Source organism: Gossypium arboreum, chromosome 7 (assembly GCF_025698485.1).
Source record: "Gossypium arboreum isolate Shixiya-1 chromosome 7, ASM2569848v2, whole genome shotgun sequence".
Classification (NCBI taxonomy): Eukaryota; Viridiplantae; Streptophyta; class Magnoliopsida; order Malvales; family Malvaceae; genus Gossypium; species Gossypium arboreum.
Genome location: NC_069076.1, coordinates 3728136 through 3751505, shown reverse-complemented (window position 1 = coordinate 3751505; position 23370 = coordinate 3728136). Strand labels below are relative to the sequence as shown.

The following is a 23370-nucleotide window of genomic DNA, read 5'->3' as shown; positions in this document are numbered from 1 at the left end:
TCATCCTCATTCCATCTCACATTCTCACCGTCGTCCCAATTTAAGTTTTAATAGATATTTCTAATATTTTTAAAAGATAAATATATATTTTAATTAAACATGCCAATAATACAAGAGATAAATGGATAACACCTCAAAACCAAGATTAAAATTTGATGATTGTGACCCTCTCCCACTATAAAAAAAACAAAAAAACAAAAAAAACATAAAGCATTCTTCACCATTGTCAAAATATTTGTTTATTGCTTCTAACATTAGGTGATGATAGAAAACTAAAATCCAAAATTTCCTAATTCCACTGAGAAAGTCACTTAGAGAATTGAAAGCTTGTTTCTCTCTTTTTTATGGCATATTACAACTTATCCAATCAATCATTTTCAATCTTCACAACATTTGGTGAAAGATTTTTTTTTTTTTTGCCAACAAAAGTTCACTAGAAAATTACTCAAATTTGTAATGCGTTTTGATTGGAAAAGACTTGAAGTGCAATAAAAGGGAGTTTTTAAATTTGAATCAACGTTTATTTTCAGTACCATGCGTTTAATTTTTTTTTATCTTATGCTACAATATTATTAGGGGTGAGTGTTTAATTAAATTTAGTGAAAAAATTCGAGTTAATCAAGTTCATGAGTCTTATTTTATCATTTTAACTTAATTTGAATCCTTTTCGAATTGAGTCGAGTGAAATAAAATTCGAGTCGAGTCGAACCCAGTGAAATTAATTGAGTTAAATTAAAAAAAACTAAATATGTCAAATAAAAATATTGTTACAAGTATAACTAATTCTATGTTAGAGTATACAAATTTGAAACTATATATGTTTGAATTTTTTCAAAGCAAAGTAAAAAAAAAAAAAAAGATAATTGAGCATGAAAATTTTGAACCATTAATTAAGTCCTAGAATTATTATTTTAGAAAAAATAATTTTTATATATATTTAGAAATTTAAAAAATTAAAATATAAAATCTAAATTTTTATAAATATTTTAAAATTTCAAAGTTATTTTGAATTTTTGAAAATTATTTTGATTTTTTTTTTGTAATTTTTGTTGAGAGAGACCAATTTGTTTATTTTCAAAGTTGATAGGACCAAAATTGTATTTATACCAATCTATTATTTGAATTATTTGAGTTATTCAAATGGTGAAATTCAACTCGACTTGAACTCGAATCGAGTTATTCGACTCGAATAACTTGATTCTATTAACTCAAAACTCGAATATTTTGTTCGATTTTTTTGAATCAAATTGAATTTTACTCACCCCTAAATATCGGTATAGTATCTAATAATACTGCCACCGTTATATTTACACTTATTCGCAAGTAAATGTACTACCCATCTAAAGAGTATTTTGGCCCCTAAAACTGAAGTTGGCCTAGGAGTAAATGATATGAAAAATTGGAATTAATGTGTGTACTAAAAAATTCTATGGAAAGTTTTTATTTCAATTTGGGTGGCTTGAATTGATGTATATGTATTAGAAGGTTGGAATGTGTTGCTTGCAAATTAAGCAATGGCATAAGAAAATGTTGAAACTTAGGAGCCTTTTGCAATTGGTGATATCATCACAAACAAGTCTCCTTAATCATTCATTATTCATGAGACAATTGCTCACTTTGATTTCAAATTTTGATAAGGGTTAGCTGTAGAATATATAATCTATTTAACAAGGGGTGAATTTGTCGGTCCTTGGGGATAAAAATAAACTTATAAGAAATGTACAAAAGTTTCAAGGTGTGTATCAATGCCACTTTCTTTAAAGTTGTACTCGCCCCTACTTATATTATGGTATACAGAAGAGTTATTGACAAATGAACCTTAATGATACAATGAATCCCAATGATTGTCTATGTTTTACATTGACGGAAACAACCCATTGAGCATTGATTGGAGTATAACAAAGATATCAATTTTTGTAGTAATTCTTTATAAAATAATATAGAAATATAAAATATGGTGGGAAAAATAGAAAGAAACATTGTTCCTATGTTTTTATGTGTCATGCAAATAAAATTCTACACCTATTTATAGGACGTCTCATTTCTCTTCATAAGGATATGGGTGAATGTTCGATCGAATCGAGTGAACAAAGTCTGAGTTAATCGAGTTCACAAGTCCTATTTTATCATTCTAGCTCAAATTGAAAATTTTTCGAATCGAATGAAATGAAATTCGAGTTGAGTCGAATTGAGTGAAATTGTTTGAGTTAAATTTAAAAAATTAAACATGCCAAATAAGAATATTGTTACAGTATAATTAGTTTCATGTTAGAGAGTATGATAAATTTGAATCATTAATTAGGTCCCAAATTATTATTTTAGAAAATTTTAAAATTTTAACTTATTTATATGTTTTTAGAAATTTTTAGAAATTTTATAATTTTTCTTAAAAATATAAATTTTGAAATTTTTATAAATGTTTTGAAATTTAAATGTTATTTTGAATTTTTTTGTATTTTTGTTAAGAGAGACCAACTTACTTATTTTCAAAGTTGACAGAGACTAAAAGAGTATTTACACTAATCTGTTATTCGAATTATTAGAATTATTCGAGTTATTCAAATTGTGAAATTCAACTCAACTCGAACTCGAATAATTTAAATAACTCGAAATTCAAAATTTTTTCGATTTTTTGGAATGGAATCGAGTTTTGCTCACCCCTACATAGAGATATAACTACCTAAATGGACAATAATGTCTTTAGCAATAACTATTTGGTAATAATCAAGTAATATAATTTTCGAATTTAAGAGTTATAACTCATCACTATAAATAGCGATAAGTTTTAGTTAATAACCTATGATATAACTTTTGATTACTTATAACTGTTGAAAATATTTCAACAGTTTGATAATAAAACGTAGACTAAATTGTTTATGTCAAAAGTTCTAATTAAAATAATTTAATTAATTAATTAATAGGAAAAAATTTAAAAAAAACCTCCATTTTCATAATACAAAATTCTACATTTGCTCAAAGCCTCGTTGACCAAAACAATACTAGAATTGTTCATTTGATTTAAAGTAATCTTGAAAAGAAAATTTTAACAATTAATATTTTAAAATATTATCAAATAATACCATAATTATTATTTAAAGAGAAAAAAGACAAAGACCGTTAAAACACGCGCCAAATGTTGGAAGTTAAAACAAGGAAATTTTATGCTGTTTAAAAAACCTTTCCTCCTCCATTTTTCACTTTCAGCACTGAAACAGTTTGAGGCCCCATGCAGTACAGCAGCAAATATCTCCTTAATTTCCTTTTCATCTGCCCCCACATCTCCTTCATTACCATTAACACTCCCTTTTATGTCCTCGGATCTCTATAAAAAATTTTCCACTCATCTTTGCTCTATTTTCAAGGTCTTTTTTATTTATTTTTTCAGGAATGACTCGACAGGTGTATTTTGTTCCGGCGGCGGAGACGCAAGTAGCTTCGGTGAAGAAGAAAACGGCGGTTACGACGAGCTGGGTTTCGGTAGATGCAAAGGGGCAAGGCACGGTTCTTGACGTCGACAAGTACGCTATAATGCGCCGTGTTCAGATTCATGCTAGAGATCTTCGTGTTCTTGATCCTATGTTATCCTATCCTTCCACCGTTTTGGGCAGAGAAAAAGTCATTGTTCTCAATTTAGAGGTAATTTCGATTTCCATTTTTTTTCATCTTTTTCATTTTCTATTGCTTTAATTTGATTTTACTCTTGTTTCTTGATCTGATCGCAGCACATTAAAGCTATAATAACAGCAGAAGAGGTTAGTTTATAGGATATACGAATACCTTTTAATACTTCCGTTTAATGTAGTACTGAGGTTTTATTTTGAGATAGGTCTTGCTTAGAGATCCATTTGATGATAACGTAATACCTATTGTTGCCGAACTTAAAAGGCGATTGCCTCAAGAAAAAGATCTCACATGTCAAGGCCTAGGAGAAGAAGAAGAAGAACATCCTGGTTTGCGTAACGATATCAACACTGGAGAAGAAAACGGTAATACTAACTTTTGGTTTGGAAATCATTTTCTCGAGTTGTCTTTCATTCTACGACGTTATATCGTTTCATGTAGAATTTCCATTTGAATTCCGGGCACTGGAAGTAGCACTAGAAGCAATTTGTAGCTTTCTTGATGCGCGTACTAGAGAACTGGAGACTGATACCTATCCAGCTCTAGATGAGCTGACCTCCAAGGTATTTTCATTTTTTTTTTCTCTCTGAATAGTTTATCCTTAACTTTCCCTTACATCTAGTTGAATTGAAGGGATGAGATTTGTTGTTGGCTGATTATTCTTTCTAGTGCTTCATTTAAATCTAGTAGTTGACTTTGATGCAACATACAATATAGCTATAGGAGTAGAGTTTTGGCTCTTAAAGTACTACAAACTTTATTATATCTATTTAACGCCTCCTCACTTTATTATACCAAAGTTTTTTTATGCCTATTCTTTGTGAAAGTGATGAAAGGATTAAACTTAACATTACATGAATACATTCAACCATGGAAAATACATCAACCTTTCTCCGCAAAATTGAATTTCAATAACGACTTCAGCGTGTAAGAAGTCAAAGCATCCGTCAGCCACTTTGGTATATTAGAGATTTCTCTGCATCACAATTTGGCATTTTGCCATTTTACTGCATGTGCTGTTTAGTCCTTTTACCAAACTTGCCTTGATAATGACAGTAATTACATCTTATGGTGGTAACTAAGCAGTTTAATTTCATTGAAACTGTGAGGCTAAATGGGAGAAAGAAAGTCTAGGTAAAAGCTGCAATGATAGCCTGAGGTTTCGGTATCGCAAGATGTGCTTCTGGCTCAGATTTTCAGTTCACAATTAACTTGGTCATCAGGAGTAGGCTCTAGTGTTAAGGCTGGTCTTCCTCTATAGTTGCTAACATTATTACCAACTGCATCCTATATGGCCACTAGAACAGGCTGCACTTTCACTTTGAGGCATCCATAAATAATGTAATGAAATATGAGTATTATTGAGAGAAATAGTAAAATACGTTATATGACCACAATGTTGAATAGAAGCTCTTGCAACATACGAATTACAATGAAACATTGTCCACTGTGATTCGGTTGTTTAATTGTCATCTCTATATAACATGGAAATAAGATTTTCTATATCACAGCTTTTCATTTGCTTTGCCTTAATGTTATTTGATGAATAGCAAAGAGTTTCAGTACCACTGTTTTCTAGGTTTGCCTGTAAGATAAGTTCAATTACAAGCAAGAATTGTAATTATGTGCAGATTAGCAGTCGTAACTTGGACCATGTGCGTAAACTGAAAAGTGCAATGACAAGACTGACAAATCGGGTTCAAAAGGTATGTTGCCATGTTTAGGATTCTAGAAGCTAAACATCACTGAAATTTCAGTTTCTCATGGTGGATGAATAATTTTTTTGTCATTCTTGATTTGGCCCAATGCTAATAAGCTGCTTACAGCTTTTCAGTTATCAGATGACTTTGTGCAATAACAGGCATAATAAATATCTACCTTTTTTTTTTTAAGGATTACTGGAGATTTTTCTTATTGGCGCATGTATAGAATGGTCCAGCTGATTTCCAGAAGGAAAATTCAAATAAACTCTCCTGTTAACTAAAGATTAACGTGCATTGGTATAGTCTTAGTAGTACTTCAGTTCTTTATTTTGGCTTTGTCAGTCACTTAGAATTTATAATATTCTTTCCTCCGCACGTGAGTTTTCACTGAAGAGGCTGATCGTGCACGAACAGTGAACACATTTAGACACCGAGGGTCAGATTTGTGGCTTCCAAAACAGAGATATTTGGATTCAAGGCTACCATAATTGTTTTCCGCCATTGCTTGCACTTTCATCAGTTTTTTTCTTTCCATTTAAAAAATGAAAAGCCAAGGCCCTAGATGCATGCGAATTCATAGGAAAAACCTCTTTAAGCAAATAAAAGGAAGCTAACGGGAGGCACTTGGGGGGATAGGTTTCTCTGTTCAAGGAGTTGATCCGGATAATCTGATTTTGGTACAGGTTTTCCCCGTGGAAGGTTAACAAATTTGGTTGTTTTCTAGTTGATCTCATGTTCTAATATTTAGTCTAGGATGCAAGTCACTCGGAAAACCAAAGAGGCAAACGTAACCTCCCAAAGTAAACCCGGGAGAGCCACAATAAGAACAACTTTATGATACTAGATAAAAAGGGATAATGAGGAAGAAAATGTATGTTGGTAAGGGCAATACCTTTTCTCGGTCTTTTGGCTAAGATCAAATGTAATATCTGTTTTACCTCAGAATAAGAAGAAATATTGGTAAGTGCATATACATTCTGTAAATCAATTGGAAAACCTGGTAATTTTAACAAGGAGCAAGGATGATCCTGATTTCAAAAAAAAGTCTCCTCAAATGGAAAAGCCTTAGGACCTAGGAGCCAATATATTAAGAGGGGTTTCGGCATTTTGCTAAGATACCTGTAACTTTCTCATTGAATAACGTACGAACATTATATTGTCTATTTCAGTAGTAGTTTAATTGATCTAAAAAAAACGTACGAACATTTCTGGGATGTGTCAAGGTTCGATATCTTGGTTGGTTAGATTTTAACCTGAGGTCCAGAGTTCAGTTTACAACTATATGACTGCTAGTGCTCTCTAGGGCATATGTTGCAGATCCTTAGGCACTAATGACTGAAGTAAAACATAGTCCTTAGGCACTAATGACTGAAGTAAAACATAGTAGAACACATTAAGTCCCTAGACTATTTTATTTTATTTTATTGAAGGAGCTAGACCAATTCTTTATAAGCTCTCCTACCTTTAGGTAAGAGATGAACTTGAACAACTTTTGGATGACGATGATGATATGGCAGACCTTTATTTATCGAGAAAGTTGGCAGTGGCATGCTCACCTGTAAGTGTTTCTGGTGCTCCTAATTGGTATCCGTCCTCACCAACTATAGGTTCAAAGATATCAAGAACAAGTCGGGCAAGTGCAGTGACAGTTGAGGAGGACAACGATGTCGAGGAGCTTGAAATGTTGCTTGAGGTAATTGAAGTCGTTACCTGCCATGGGTTTTGATTAGCTAATGCAAAAGTAAATGTTTATGTTTAGATTTCTGGATTCTGCAGGCTTACTTTATGCAAATTGACAATACATTGAACAAATTGACCACGGTAGGCTCCTTAGTTTTAACAATAATTCTGCTCTAATCTCATGGTTACTTAACATAATTATCCTTTTTTCTCACCAGCTGCGAGAATACATCGATGACACAGAAGACTATATCAATATCCAGGTGATCAGCTAAGTAAATTTATATTGGGAAAGAAAAAAAAAACTAAGGTGGCAAAAATGCTGAAGGAGGGTTTTGATGGTTGAGGGACGTGTCTGAATGTCTCAGTTACCTGACAATTTTGATTTAAAATTGAAGCTTGGGAGTTTTCTGTAGCTATCAAAATTCTCCCAAGGCAATTTAACGCCTTCAAGTATCATGACCTAATTTGAGATCTTGATAATCTGAATTATGCGTTCTCTTGCAGCTTGACAATCATCGAAATCAGCTTATTCAGGTGCTCCTCTAAAATAGACTCCAAACCCTTTTTCTCTGCTGTTATTCAGTGACATAAATCTGGTTTCGAGATAGAATATTATATCTGCATGCAGCATGCGTTTATGTTTACTGGTTTCACTGTATGTGGCAGCTAGAGCTCTTCTTAAGTTCTGGGACTGTTTGCTTGTCTATATATTCGCTGGTTGCTGCAATCTTTGGCATGAATATTCCTTATACATGGAAAGAGGGCCATGGATACATGTTTAAATGGGTATGCCTCCTATGATCACCATACCAGAAGTAAACTACTATATTTGTCTACGAAATTTAACCTACAGTTTTTTTCTTTTTAAAGATTTATTTCCCCAAGTTATTGATAATTTGCATAAATTTGTTGAGAATTTTAATGACGAAAACATGCTGTTTGAATTTAGGTGGTCATCCTTACCGGACTACTATGCACATCGACTTTCACATCAATAATTTCTTACGCGAGGCACAAGGGTCTTATTGGGTCATGAGGTGCATAGAATGCGTTCAAGGTAATAGGGATAAAGCTTGATCTTTTTATGCAGATGCATAGAACTGAAATGAATTCCTGGTAAAGCTTCAGGTCATTGGCAATTTCAGGTGAAACATTGCATATGCTATAATATTTAGTATTATCAATTTATCATGCTTTATGAAAAATATGGTCCATGGGAGGGGTTGTTCCTCCTATTGTAATTGGTCACTGCATTTGGCAGAACAAAGTTTTATCAAGTATCATCATGTTGGCATATACATAAATGTATATATACGTTGTATATTTTAAATGTTGTGTGATAGTTGATACTAATTGGGTTATTTTTTTGTTTTTATTTTTTTTTGGGGGACTCAAGTGGCCTTTAGTATGCCACTGTCTAGATGGTAGGCCACCTTGTAACTGTTGTAGAGGAATAAGGCAGGCCTTGTCTTGTGTTACAGTTACAACAGACATCACGCCACACATCAATTACTGCTATCATCATTTATCATTTTCTGTTTTTAACGCTCATGTTTTCCTTTTCCCACCTTCCATGGCATTTTCATTTCCATTTCATTAATCTAAGTGTTTCCAGTGAGCACTGACTATGAGGTGGGTGGATCTCGATAGTTAGTACATTTGATTCATGTAATCATTTTCGTGGAGCGGGTATAGAGCATTAATTCCAGCATTTATAATTTCTTCGGATACCTACCAACCAAAGTTGTCAAAGCCTTTCACTGTAACAAAATTCTAACGAGATTTCTGGCACTGCGACGAACAAATGCTCTCTCTCTCTCTCTCTCTCTGCCTTATCCTTGTTTTTAGCGTGGTCGGAACCTTTTTCATCATTTCCCAAATAGCTTTGCCTCGTACCTCTGTGTCCTGCATCTTTCCTTTACTTCTCTGGGCAAAATGTCGTGCATGTTAAGTTTAAAAATTAGAATATAACAACCATCCCCTTTTATTTTTATTTGGGTGGGGGCACAAATTAAAAAAAAAAGAAAAAAACAGAAATAGCTTTGGTCTTTTAATGCATAACATAATACTAAGGCTTGTAGAGGAGAAGATTGAAACCTAAGACTTACTCATTTGTCACCATTTCAATATTACCTTAACAATGAAGGTTAATAAACCAATCAATTGCTACAAGAAGTCCCCAAAATGTGCATTATTAATAAGCTCTACAATTTTTTTTTTTTTTTGTTTTTGTTTCTTTGTAATGAGTGGCTGAAGTTTAAGGGATAGGGGAAGCAAGATAAATTCTTATTTGAAATCCGGGTAAAATTTAAAAAAAATAAAAATTCAACATCAATATAATTTTAATCGAACTTATAAGTGAAATGATTTGAAGAAAAACTATTTATAATATATTTAAAATTAATTAGTAAAATGAAATTAAGCATTTCACAATTTCTTGAATTGTAATTCGGCTTATAAAATTGAAAATTTTTAATATCATCATTGTATTAAAGAAAAACATGTTCTTTCTTTTGCATACTACAACGACACCAACACGAATACTTCGAAAATACTAAAATTGATTTTTCACGTAAATATATATATATTTTATAATATTCTGTTATTTATTCACTACCATTAATAATAATAATAACAACAAAATTTAAGCCTCTTCCCCCCTCCCCCACCCCAAAAGAATAATAAAACACAGTAACGACGTCGTATATTAAACTGCATCCTAGGGTTACTCTGTTTTCTTTAGGGCGCATGTCCCATACATATTCACAAAAGGGACAAGTCACCACCGACCCAAAAATTTCGAATCGTGTAATTTGAAGCCTCCGTTGAACTTGTCTTAAATATTTATTAGAAAAAAAAATAAAAAAAATAAAAATATGGGGAAAAATACATAATAATAAAACCAAAGGAAAACTCTTTGGTTCATGCTCCTTTCGACGACACCCTCTTTAGTATTTTTTTTTTCTTTCTCTTTCTATTTGGTTAGATTCAGATCATCGTTGCCTTCCTCTTCTCAACAACCCTATTTCTTCTTCTTCTTTGTCTGAAAAGAAATCACCATTGTTTCATCGTAATTATAATATTTTCCCCTTTTTTGTTTTATTTTTCCCTTAATCTCAATCCCTGCTTTCAGAATAAAAATTATTCCCATATAGCTTATACACCCATATCTCTTTACCTTTGCTTCTCGCTTTTTTTCGGCCTCTCTCTGTTTATAATCCTTCCTCTTGTTAGTATATTTCTGTCATGGGTTTTAATGCAGGTTTGTTTATGAAGATATGTACGTAAATTTTTCCTTTTTTTGCTTCTTTTGATTGAACATGCAGTGAGGGGGATACGTGTTCAAGGGGTTATTGAGTTGAGATTGAAACAAGAGAAAGGTGAAAGGAAAGAGAGATGGCGAATCAGGTCGTCAAAGTGAAGAGAGAAGCGATTGCGGCATGCATGACTTGCCCTCTTTGCAATAAGCTTCTTAGAGATGCCACCACCATATCTGAATGTCTTCACACGTGTGAGTCTCTCTCTTCTCCCTCAGATTTATATCTCCTTTTCTTCTTTTTTTACTTGCAAATTTTGTTCCTTTTTTTAGCTCATTTGTTCTTAATTCTTCAAATTTTGTTCCTTTTTGCCGTTTTATATCTGGGTTTTTCTTGCTTTCATTTCTTACCTTTTCGGTTGACCATTACTGTGCCTTAATAAACTTATGGTTTTGCTGTTTTATTTCGTTTCCCTCTGTTTCTTATTACTTGATGCTGATGCATTTTTGGTACAATAACTGGGTTCAGATTAGTTTAATAAACTAGTCGAAAACAGTCGTATTTCTTATACAGTTTGGTTATCGAGAAAGTTGGTTCTCAATGTAATTCATTCATGGCTTCTGTTTATTTGATTACGAATCCGTTCCTTTATTTTTTTTTATTTTTTTTATTTTTTGCACTTGTTGTTGTTTTCCACATTAAGCTAAGGCTCCCTACTATCATATTCTTTATTTCCAATTCAAGGCTCCTTTCCAACATTGGAGCTTTCCTTTTCTGTTTTGTAACTCCAAAATAAGATTCAAATTCCCAGATGATTTCCCAGTTTTAACTCGTTTTTAATTAAAATATTTGCTAGGATTGATGGGTGTGATCTTTTTATGTGCCATAGAATTCTATTGAGTCAATAAATAGAAATTTATGATATATTTTTCTTTTGAATTTTATTTAGTTTGCAGAAAGTGCATATATGATAAGATAGAAGAGGAAGAACTAGAATGCTGTCCGATATGCAACATCGATTTGGGTTGTGTCCCTCTGGAGAAATTAAGGTACCATTCTTTTGCATATTATTCATGACACATTCTTGAAATTTAAACTACTCCTAGTTTTAATCTTGTCAATTGCTCTGAATTTATATTTACTTGTTTCAAGTGGTTACTAGCAAAGTTTACTGATTTCTTCTGAATGTCCAAGGATGATTAATATTTACAAATTAGGGGCTTGTATATGTACGTTAGCCAATTTCAAGTAAATTATCTAGGCAGAGTCTAGCAGTTATGCAAATGCAAGGACTTCTATTGTGAGTCTCTCAGTGCCAAAAATCAAGGTGAAATATGTTGAAGAGGAAAAAATGACCTTATGCTACCCGCTTTTGGCTTCCCTGTATAATCAATCATTTTCCGTCTTTCTTGGTTGAGTGTCCACACACTTAATGTTGGTTAATCAACATATTGGAAAATTATTGTGCATTGACATTGGTCTGTGCTTGTGATAATCAGGCCAGACCATAATTTGCAAGATGTGCGGGCCAAAATCTTCCCTCTTAAAAGAAGAAAAGTTAAGGCACCTGAAGTTGTACCCCCAGTTACAGTCCCAACTAGAAGAAAGGAGAGATCACTCTCTTCGTTGGTGGTTAATGCCCCCAAAGTATCATCACAAACTACCATGACTGGGAGGAGAACAAAAGCTTTTACCAGAAAGGCTGGTGCTTCGCGACATTCCAGTTTTCCAATAGAGAAGCCTGTTAAAGGAGATGAAGGCTCTATGGAGGATCACCAGGAGATTGCAAGCTCACCTGAGACACTAAATAAATTCACTCAGAATAAAAGACAGGTAAATTGAAGACAATTTTTTAGGTGATATCCTTTGTTCTCGTAGGGCTTAATATTGTCTAATAGTTTTCTTTTTCTCAAATATCCATTCTAATTGAAATAAATTGTTTTAGCTTAAACTGATAGTATCTGCGATGTTATAAAATTGAACAATGCAGTGTACTTCTTCTGCCGAACATATCCAAAACATAAATAAAGAAGCAGAGAATGGCGGCAAAGCATGGGATGGGAAATTGGACCTTTGGAAACCTTTGAATTGTTTAGTGGAGGTTGCAAATAGGACCAAGTCCTTCAAGTCCAATTCTCAAGGCTCTGATTCTAAGTTAGAACCTTCCTGTGTGCCCTCCATTGAAGCTCATACGTGCAAAAGCAAACATAGAGAAGATAAATGCAAAACAAAACTTGAGGATGAAAGGACTAGTGCTGGTCCTGCAACTTCAGAAACTGTAACACCTAAAAAGCTGCGCAGAGTCAGTCGAAAAAGGGCTTCTGGTTTTGGGGATTCTGGCATCTCCCCGCAGGCAGTGCTAGATGCTGCTGGTCCAAAGCATGAAAGAAGAATTGGTCCTGTTTGGTTCTCATTAGTGGCCTCTGAAGATCAGTAAGAATTGATTTCAACTTTCAGACTTTAGTGGTTTGAGAACATAGTTGCTTAAGATTACTTGTCTTGGTCATAAACTGATTCAAATGTCAATGCTTTCAGGGAAGGAGATGCTCCCCTCCCTCAAATTTCTGCACATTACTTGAGGATAAAGTACATTCCTTTGTCCAATTTCTTTTGCATGTGTCTTACAGTAGCTTGCTATATCTATTTTTCTTCCTTTTGGACGAAGACTGTAAATTTTATCTGTTGTTTGTTAAGACTGTGATTCTGACTTGTCAGCTATCCTGTTTTCGGTACCATATTCTCCTGATATTATGCTTAGAATGCAGAGACAACAAACATGTGGTCTTTGCAAATCTAGTGGAGGAATTAAATAAATATTATATGCTGGATTCAGTAAGGTGACAGATAAGTTGGAATTATATAGGAAGTGTTAATAGACTGTGAAAGCAGAAAGGAGATGGGTGAAGGCGAAGATACTAATACCCTGACAGTCTTCTGTGTAACTCCTGCACCCAGAGTTCCACTTCTTGAAACGCGGATGGTGGGAGCTACTGAATAGTATAATGACACACGGGCAACCAAATAGATCGTGGGCTTAACTTAGTTCCATCACAGCTTTTTGCCGGTCATCTTTGGTTATGTTATCATCAAAATGATCAAGAAAGCATTTGACCAGTATATGGATGATTATGTAATAATCCAGTAAGCTTAGGATAAATAGGAAGAAAGTACATGACAGTGTCGTAAGACAAGTATGCTTGGATTAGAAGTGCTTAAGGTTTAGATTGTTTTATATGGTGTCTCTAGTCACTTTCTGCTGTTAATTCATCTCCTATTGACTTATTATCGATGATTCTTTTTTCCCATTTTATATTCTCTCTCTTGGAAGGAGTTAATTCTGCATAGGGGAATATTTATGACATTATGGGCATTTACTCTGGTTATGCTACTTTAGCCTAAATCATTGTGGAATATACCTTCTGGACACTGTTGCCTAGCATGTAATAGTTATCTCCTGAATGGCCTGTTTATTGTAAGATGAATGCTTTTAAGGGGAATAGAAGAAATAATCTGCAGTTTGTTTCTATTTCCAAGTAACCATTTTAACTTGACCAATTTTTCTTTAAGTTTGGTCTGTCATCATCACTAGCTAAACCGATTCTATCAAATTGTTAAATTAAAGGTGCTTTCTCCTGCCTCTTTTTCTACTTTTTCCCCCTTCCATCAATTGCATAGCAGGTTTACAATTTTTGTATCAGGTTAGTGATCATGTTTTAAACCAAATGATAGCTCTTTGTTAGTGTTCGGTAACAAATCCTGTTGAAATGTTTTTCTCATTATATGTTGTTACAAATACACAAAGTTGTTGAACTTATCTCTGACCTTTCAAATGGTAGAATGATTAAAAATTTCTTTAACTACAGGAGATAATTATCATACTTATTTTATTCTGTGACAGGGATGGAAATATACCTGTTTCTTTTATTCAAAAATATCTGAAGAAGAAACTGGACCTCACTGATGAAGCTGAGGTGAGTTAATCTCTCCTTGAATAATGTTCTTTAATGACATGCGAATATGAAATTTTACCAAAAAGATTTTAGCTTTTCTGTATTTTTACTATGAGGCTCATTTATGATGTCATGGAGATGCTTTATTATTATGCATGGATAATTGACGTCTGGTTAAGATAGAAGAGCTTCAAGCTTTATTCTCCACTTCATGCATGTGGGATAAACCATATGCATGTATAACCAGTCTGATTTATAGAATCCACATCTTAGTTGTTGTCTTGTTTGATAACTTTTTTTTTAACTTATCTAGCGACATCACATTTAGTTTGTGAAAATTTCTGAAGAATATATAGGTAAATTCCAACAAGCAGTTTGAAGAATTAGTTTAAGCCATAGATCTATCGTCTTCTTCGATAAACAAGGTGCAATGTGTTTATTTACATTTTGGTATATACTTGATGACAGGTTGAGATAAAATGCATGGGGCAGCCTGTAGTTCCAACACTGCAATTGTATAATTTAGTTGATTTGTGGCTACAAACAGCAGCAACATCACAGCAAGTACCGGCCACCATTGGTTCATCTGCCAAGGAATTCGTCATGGTGTTGGCGTATGCACGAAAAGCCCCAGATGAGTAATAATGCTTTCTTTATTTCATTCTTTTCCCCACCACAATCAATAATCTCTCTCTCTATATATATATAAAATATATTGGAATTTCATTGGTGATAGAGTAGGACATTTTGATCCTCTGGCATGTATTTTCTTCTACATAAACATATGTATTTAGTGAGATTGGTTCTTCTACAATATAGTTTCTTAGAGCACCGTATGTGGCCAAGTAATGGGATTTGCTATGTTAAAACATCATTGTCATCCAACTTGCCACCCATTAGTGTTACAATTGCTTCATCTTCCTTTTTGACTGTCTTCAATTTATCAGTTTGATGTAAAATTTTCATCATCGTTTTCCACATTACCCAGGGATTCATTTATTTTTCTAAATTTTTTTAACTTTTAACAACTAAAAAATTTTATGCTTTGCTACGACATCGTCTAAGAAAAGACAAAATCAAGCAGTAGGCCTTTTGAAGACATTCTGATAAGGGGAAAAAGAAGAAAAGAAGGATAGCAACATTACACCAACCGAAAGGCTAAGTTGGGTTAGCAATAGGCAAAATCCCAATTAGGACAAAATATGATTATTAGCGGAGACAAAACCACGAATCTATAGGAATCTACCCACCAAAATATCTGTTGGGCACTTGGGAGAGCTCAATTGTCAATGGAACCTATCTTTAGTTTTACCAGCAAAACCCCTAAACTAAACCCAGAACTTGATTGTACCAGAAAGCAAGCAAGCAAGCAAGAAAATCATCAAAGCTAAGCTTTAATAAGAAGTAATATCTCTAATTGAATTTTGGGTACCTATCTTTAGTTTTGGGTTGAAAGCATTACATAAAAAATTACACCAAAAAAAAAAAAAAACCACTAGAAGCAAAGAATGTATCAGCGTAATTAACAAATTGGATTTAAACGCTGGAGTACCCACCACGGGTGGGGCTGCCGACAACCGAAAACAGCCCACCATCGGAACCGTCAAGTCCGTCCGAGTACAAATCCTCTGTTCCCCTAAACGCAGCGTGAACTCCCACGATAAAAGCCCCAATTAGAACGGAAACCAACACGTTCAGCCAAACGTCGGTCAAAACTAGGGCTACAATCGTAATTACGGCGAGGATCGCCAGCACGATGCGGTCGTCGATCGAACGGTTGAGAATGAACAAGGGATCGTCACGGAAGAAGTAGAGGAAGAACCAGGCTACGAAGACGACCAAGAAAACGATCATTGAGATCGGGTGCCATAGGAGGCTGAGGAAGAGGATCACCAGGATTATCATGGCGTAGTTCACCCGGAAGTAGTTGAGGTTACGCTTCATACGGGCGGAGGCGTCACCGAAGGAAATGGGGCGGGCAAAGGACGTGAGGGAAAGGAACACTCGCCAGGGGCGGCGCGTGAAGGTCGACAGAGTAGCACGCGTGAAAAAGGCGGTGGTGGGCGGTGATTGGGAGGCCATTGTTGGCGTGGAAGAATCGAATTGGAGAGGAGTGAAGATAATCTGAACTGGTAATCGACTACTGAGCTTGGCTTAACCAGCAAGGAATACACGGTAAAGCGAGAGAGATTGCGAGAGACTAGTTTGACCTCTTTCGTTTTAAAGGGAATCCTCAATTTTCCATCTGTCTTTTACTATTCTTTGATAGCGTTTTTAATTTATTTATTAACGACCCGAATTGCCATATTAAATTTTCACATTTATGCCAAAAGTTTATTTATTTATTTACCTCTTAAATTTTTCCATTTTTAATAATAAAAATATTTGGTACACTACTCGTAAAAGTTTAAAACAATGAAGGAAATTGAACTATAACGTTTAACCGATAACAATAGACATTACTTGTCCTTCAAAGTTACATTTTGGACCAACAAAGTCGATTGTGAGAAAAAAAATTATTGTTTAGCAACACCTTAACACCTTATAGCATCAATAGCCATGTTTGTTGTGTATATGTTGAATCTCCACTTGCCAATCTCTCGTTATCCAGTTGCAAACCTCCAATGTTAATCTCGACGAGCCCACCACTTCGATTCCAATTAACACACCCTTTCTCCCAAGCCGCTTTCAGTCTATCAACAATTGCTCGAAATTCTATCTCTAAGACCGAGCTAGTGTCTATATTAATGGCCATACTCAAATACCCAATTGCCTTGGTTACATATCAATTTTTTTAAACTGCTAATGGAATAAAAGATACATCACCAATATATGAAATACTTACCCTTTTAATAAAACGATGCTTTTTCTCTTAAAATATATATATACACGACCTGTAATGCACAAATTGTTATATATTACTATATATGTGGATGGACGTAGATGATGCAATGCTATTGCAAGGGAACATCACCAAACAATACAAAAATATAACACAATTAATCAACATATTATTAACATTAGTCTTTGAATTGAATAATTTTTTCAATTTTGATCCTATGATGATGCCTGAATTCTTTTAAAAAATAATTTTATTAGATAATATAGTACAATTTTAGAGTATTATCTCATCACGTGATCAAAATTAGAAAACTTGTCAAGTTTCAGGACTGATATGAAAAAAGTTAACAAATTTCAAGACTAGAATGAAAAAAAAAAACTGGATTGATTAAAGATTAAAGATTAAAGATTAAAGCAACTAAATTCCCAATATTTATATAAATTTATCAAACACCATCTATGTGTATCACGTGATCTTTTAATATTAAAACAGAAGAACTTTTACATGTCATGAAAGAACTTGTAAGTCTTGACGTCTTCAACAACGAATCTGATTGCACCAATGCAACCCAACACAGCAACAATCGAAAACCAGGCGGCTATTCCAACATTCAGAATCCGCATGGAGATGCCAACTGCTCTGTTTTTGGGCATTTTCCCAGCTTTCAGGAATGCTAAAACAGGGAAGATGAAATCCAGGGGAGTGAATCCAATGGCACCACAAATGGACACAAAGTCTACAAAAAATGGCATTGCTGAAGCAACCAATGTAATGACAACAATGTAGATGGAGGTGAGGATTAGTCGGATAAGACCATTTTTCAACATGGATGTTCTGTTGGATGCCAATCTTTCCTCAAAATATGCATAAGTCGGCCTGCAATAAATCTAGAACAGAGGAATTGTTTTAACACTTTGGGGTTTACTGCATATTTGTTTTTTGTTTTTTTTAGAAACTTGTTCTTGAAAGGCGTCTACCTGGTAACATCCTGATATTTGAATCACGGCAAAGATATTGGCCATTATAATTGTCCATTTTGGGACAGTCAATGAAGCCACGATGTAAGGCTGCACTTGTGATCCGAATGCCCAGTATCCAGTGAAAGCTAGTTGCCAGTAAGTTAGAACAATAACACTATATGCTGCTGATACACCTTTGTACATGTTTTTCACTGAAGGTTCCCTCACTGTATTCTGGGAATTAAAAAATAATAAACTATCAATTGTTAAGCACAGAATGAATCAAATTTTTTTTATCTTAAACCTGTATTTCAGGAAGCATTGCATCTCCAAATGAAAAGGCAATTGCACCAAGAGCATTGAATGCTGCAAATCTCTTAGCAGATGAGCTTCCCTGCAAACTATAACTGATTGACTCCTTGTCAATCATTTTACCTACAAAGTTGTCCAAAATTAGCACTTGGATGTAGAGCTGATATGAAGATCATATCTAAGAACAAAATTAAGAATGGATATCCCCAACTTTACCATTATAGATTGTGACACCGATGGTTGTGCAGGCAAAGCCGATTGTGCTTAAAGTGCATAACCCATTGACCCATCTTAAAGAATGGATGTCAGGGAGCTGAGATAGGAAAAGTTCAAAAGCCCCAAAGAAAATAATAAAATGTTGCAAGGTGAGTGTGCCGTGCTTGTGATAGTGCTTGTAAACCGCCTGCAAATGATAGAGCACTAACTTATTGCCTTATTGATATGATTCCTTGAAGGAAATGAGGGCCAGATTGACTGACCTTGAGGCTGCTTCCAGCAGCGATTTGAATGGCAATGTTATTTCCTATTGAAGCCACCTGCTGAAAAAATGCAATAGACCAGTAACCCCAGAATCCTTCAAGAACCAGGAAGATGAAAATGGTCAAGCATATAGCATAACAGTGATTTGGAAGAATAATACAAAGAAACTGACCAAAGATGCTGTCTGCAAGAAGCCGGTAAGTGACATGCTTCTTCCCATTCCATCTCCACAAAGAGGCAATAAGCAAACTAGAATACCACGTGGCTAGTGTTGCAGTCACCAAGCTACTTACACCTTGAAATCAATCGGGCAGCAAGTTTTGTTATTCTTTTGAAGGGAAAAAAATTATGAAGCTATAGCTGTTTTTGGGTGTATCTTATATAAACAGTGGTTAGTTGAAGACAAGGAATAAGGGGAGAAGATGATAGCAGTTACCAAGAGGCCAACCGAGGGAAGCGAGGGCAAAAGGAAGAGGAGCATAAGCGGCAGGGGTAGCAATGGTGGTGGCAACATGAAAAGCTGCGTGTTTCCATGTCCCTTTCCCGGCAGCTTCATCTTCACTTCCTACATCGAGTTCTTGGTCCTCTTCTTTCTCAGACATGGATGGAAGTGGTGTGAACTTGTATCAGGTTATTTCCTTTCAGCTGCAACTGAGTTGGAAAATTCTGTAGCTATTTCTTTTTCCTTTTCGTATTTTCGGATTCGGACATGATTCGTTTGACTTTATAGCTTATGTTTTTATTTTTGTCAAACAGGGTAGGTGCTCATTCATTCATCAAGTGGATTGAGTAGTTTGTTTTGATTTTTATTTACCTTACGAGTGTATGGACGAAAAGTTCCATTGGTGATTCTTGCATAAATTTACTTATACATGGCTAATTCCACTCTTCATGCCTCAAGTTATTCACCCAAACCCAAATCTTTTTCTGAAATTAAAGATGCTGACTAAAAATATTAAGTCTGAAATATGAATTTGGGTAAAAAAATTAGAACTATTTAAAATATAGGGCCGGAAGTTAAGCTTAAACATTCAAGACTTGACTCTGTCTCGTTTTTAAGTTTGTAATATTTAATATATGTTATTTGTTTATATATTATATAATTTATAATACATAAAATTAAATCTATAGTATTATATAATACTATCATAATGTAAACATTAAAATTTATAAGATAACTATATATTTTAATAAATAAAAATATATAAAATTAATAAATATTAAATATTAAATAATATAAATATATGTTTTTTTAATTTTTAAAAAATAATATGGACAGCCTAAAATAACTCACCTTAGCTATTTAGCAATACAAGCGGATTTAGACAAAAAAATTATTCATATTTCGAGTCGAACCGAACAAACATAAAATATATTAATACTATGCTTATACCCAACCTGACCCATTAATACTTTTACGTAAAATATCAAATAGTTGTCGTTTGATATTTAAGTTAATTCTTTAATTTTATTTCTTACTTGATATTTTAAAATTCTTTTAAGGCTTGATAACTTAATTTTTTAAAGTAAGGTTTTAATTCATTAAATATTAGTTCAGTTACCTAATTTCCTCTTAAATTATAAAATATATTGAAGAAAAAAAACAGAGTAATTTATTAAGTATTTTTTAATAATTGAAATTTGTTACAATTATCGAGTTAACCCTAAATTCATGACTAGATTTGTTCATGAATTAGGCTATTTGTTTAGGCTTGAAGATCCGTCCGGAGGTTTTGGGTAAAAATATTAAGCTCAAAAAATGAGCTTGGATAAACAAATTAGGCCCGTTTAAAATATAGGTTGGGCTCGAACTTAAACATTCAAGACTTGAACTGACCGACCCTTTTAGGTTTATAATATTTTATATTATGTTATTTTTATATATTATGTAATTTAGAACACATTAAAAAATAAACTTATACTAAATTTATAATGCAACTGTAATATAAATATTAAAATAATGTTAAAATGATTATATAAAAATTTCAATAATTAAAAAATATAAAATTATTAAAATTCAAATAAAATAAAATAAAATATTTTAAAAATAATATGGGAGGTTTGGACAAAATTTGAAGCCCAAATTTCGGGCCGGGCCGGACTTGAACAAATATAAATTATGTTAATATTATATTTAGACCTGACCCAAATCCGACCCAACCCGACCCATAAACAGCTCAATTCATGACTATACATTAATGTTTTTGGTGAGTGAGTGAAAGAAAAAAAAATACTTTAGCATTGATTTTTTAAAAAATATAATACACTAAATACACCAAAAAAATACTAAAATAAAAGTTTTCTAACACATTAAAAAGTATTTATATTAAAAACCTATCATAAATATAATAAATGTTTTATTATATTAAAAACACAAATAAATATAATAAATATTCTGTTGTATTAATATAAATGTTAAATTTTTATATTTTGAGTTGGGTTATTTAGTTGGGTAAATTTTTAGGTATTGGACAATGAGTTTAATTGTTATTGGATTAGTGATTTAATATAAATATAAAATATATAATTAATATAATATTGTTTCCAATCCATATAAAAACAAGCATTAAAATTTATCCAAATCTATTTTTTAGATCTCGTATTTTATTCAAACTCTCTCATTTTTCGGATGAACCTTCAAGCCTAGATGGATAATCCAATCCATGAGCAAGTTTAAGAGAAAGTTAAGAAAATTGAATATTCTTTAATTTTCCTTGATTTACTTAATTTTATTAACCTCAATTTGGAGAAAAAACTAAAAAAGGAAATTAAAGTTTCTTTTTAGATGTGAATTATCATTTTATCCAATTAATTAATCTTGTAAGAATGTATAATTGTAAAAAGTAATTTTTTTTTTACTTTTCACGGTTTAATCAAATAAAATTATAAAATTTATCGGTTAAATCTTAATTTAATTGACATACACTAAGTTGAAATATGTTAAAATGTATTGTCAGACTAACGGGAAAACAAGTGTATATTGAGTGTTGTCAATTTATTATTGGCAAATGGCAATGGCAGCTCTGCTAAACTACCACTTTATACAGACTCAACATGTGGATTATTTAATATAATCAAACATGTGGATAATATGCTCCCAACAAAAGCTTGGAATCCCAAAAGGTAAATGTTGAGTTTCTCTTAGGCAAATAAGGCTTTAATGCCCAAACTAGTCCCATGGTAAGTCAGCTGAACGGCATATTGATAATCTTACTTGTGGTTTTTGCAATGTGTTAATTACTCTTTATTTTATTTATTTTAATATCAATATAATTATTTTTATTCAATATTAATATTAATATGAAATTTCTTATTATATTTTTTTAAAAATATTTATGTATTTTATATATGTTTTTGGATTTTAGAATTAGGATAAATTTGTAAATTTTGAGAATTAATTTTTAAAATATACCTAAATCGATATAATATGTAAAAGTTGATGACTAAAATTGTTATTATACCAATTTTTAACATTCATGTCAGTTTGCCATTTGTGATTTTAATGAATATGACTAAAATGACGGAACTATATAATATGTGTGCTTAAATTACAAACATTTTATTTTTGATGCTTAAAATAATTTTTTTTGATAATTAGATGACTGTCTGTGTAATTTACTCTAAAAATAATTATTTTAATTATAACCATTATATTATCAACCTAAAGTTATAGCAATATTGGATATGTACATGATACATAAGTTTTCATTTTTTTTTCAATAACAAATTATTAATATAAAATAATTATATTTAGTTTTTCAATAATGTTTTCTGTGATAATTATTATTACTTAATTAGATTTTAGATTAATATTATATTATACTTAATTAGCATTACCATTATATACAAAATAAAATTAAGATTTAAAACTATAGATAGATGCTTCAAAAAGGCATTTAAAGTTTTTCTCATTTGAGTATTTGAATTTTTTCGGATAAAAGTGATATTTAAATCATTAATTTCGTTTAATTTGATCATAAAATATGATATTAGTTTATAAGAATATTACATACGGTATATTTTTATTGGATGTTATACATTTTTGAGTAAAATGAAATAAAATCGATAGTTTAAGTATTTTTTACAAAAAATTTAAATACTTAAGTGAAAAAGAATACAATTTGGAGGTTAATCTTGTAGTTAAGCTATAATTTTACTTATTATTTTGTATGAATTAGATAAAGAGTATAGAAAACATATGAAGAACCTACATGATTTTTACCATATAATAATTTTTATCACATTTTATAAATTTGAGGTCTAAGATGATAACATTGAAATTTATTAGATTAGAATAGTTCACTCATGTTACGCGTTTGGTTGATTATTTGTTTGTGTTAAATTATAGAGTAAAAATTTAAAAACTAAAATATAGTCTAAACAAAGTTTTCAGAACTAAATTGATGGTCGAACTGTTCAAGCTATTGGTTTGTACGGTTGGAATAAAGAAATCATTAAGAAATCATCAAAATTAAAAAAAATATTTAAAAATAAAAATCGGTTCAACTAGTTTCTTAATTTGGTTCAATCAGTTTGTACTAGCTCGTGGATCAACCAGTCTGA

The 23370-nt window shown here is 32.5% G+C and overlaps 4 protein-coding genes across 5 annotated transcripts; 2 read left to right on the top strand and 2 right to left on the bottom strand.

Moving 5' to 3' along the window:
• Positions 1-3124: 3124 nt before the first annotated feature.
• LOC108482757 (magnesium transporter MRS2-I-like) lies at positions 3125-8368 on the top strand. The gene is made up of 11 exons (XM_017785874.2): positions 3125-3636; positions 3723-3752; positions 3827-3986; positions 4063-4184; positions 5253-5327; positions 6793-7017; positions 7101-7145; positions 7223-7267; positions 7512-7541; positions 7674-7793; positions 7957-8368. The coding sequence occupies exons 1-11, from the start codon at positions 3388-3390 to the stop codon at positions 8041-8043; spliced, it is 1188 nt and encodes a 395-aa protein (XP_017641363.1). The 5' UTR covers positions 3125-3387; the 3' UTR covers positions 8044-8368.
• Positions 8369-9783: 1415 nt separating this feature from the next.
• LOC108459351 (E3 ubiquitin protein ligase DRIP2) lies at positions 9784-15194 on the top strand. Of its 2 annotated transcripts, XM_053030564.1 has the most exons (8): positions 9784-9958; positions 10334-10518; positions 11214-11313; positions 11764-12097; positions 12255-12697; positions 12800-12850; positions 14163-14235; positions 14683-15194. In XM_053030564.1, exons 2-8 carry the CDS (start codon positions 10404-10406, stop codon positions 14854-14856), a joined length of 1290 nt encoding a protein of 429 aa, XP_052886524.1. In that variant the 5' UTR covers positions 9784-9958; positions 10334-10403; the 3' UTR covers positions 14857-15194. The 2 variants fall into 2 exon arrangements, with proteins under 2 accessions (XP_052886524.1, XP_052886523.1); XM_053030563.1 differs by having other exon boundaries at positions 9784-10518.
• Positions 15195-15607: 413 nt separating this feature from the next.
• LOC108459362 (PRA1 family protein E-like) lies at positions 15608-16490 on the bottom strand. The gene has a single exon (XM_017758725.2). The coding sequence runs from the start codon at positions 16294-16296 to the stop codon at positions 15751-15753; it is 546 nt and encodes a 181-aa protein (XP_017614214.1). The 5' UTR covers positions 16297-16490; the 3' UTR covers positions 15608-15750.
• Positions 16491-17439: 949 nt separating this feature from the next.
• LOC108486835 (GABA transporter 1-like) lies at positions 17440-19605 on the bottom strand. The gene is made up of 7 exons (XM_017791046.2): positions 19244-19605; positions 18980-19102; positions 18807-18901; positions 18544-18730; positions 18320-18450; positions 18034-18249; positions 17440-17943 (listed from the first exon to the last, which is right to left on the bottom strand). Exons 1-7 carry the CDS (start codon positions 19407-19409, stop codon positions 17557-17559), a joined length of 1305 nt encoding a protein of 434 aa, XP_017646535.1. The 5' UTR covers positions 19410-19605; the 3' UTR covers positions 17440-17556.
• Positions 19606-23370: the final 3765 nt, after the last annotated feature.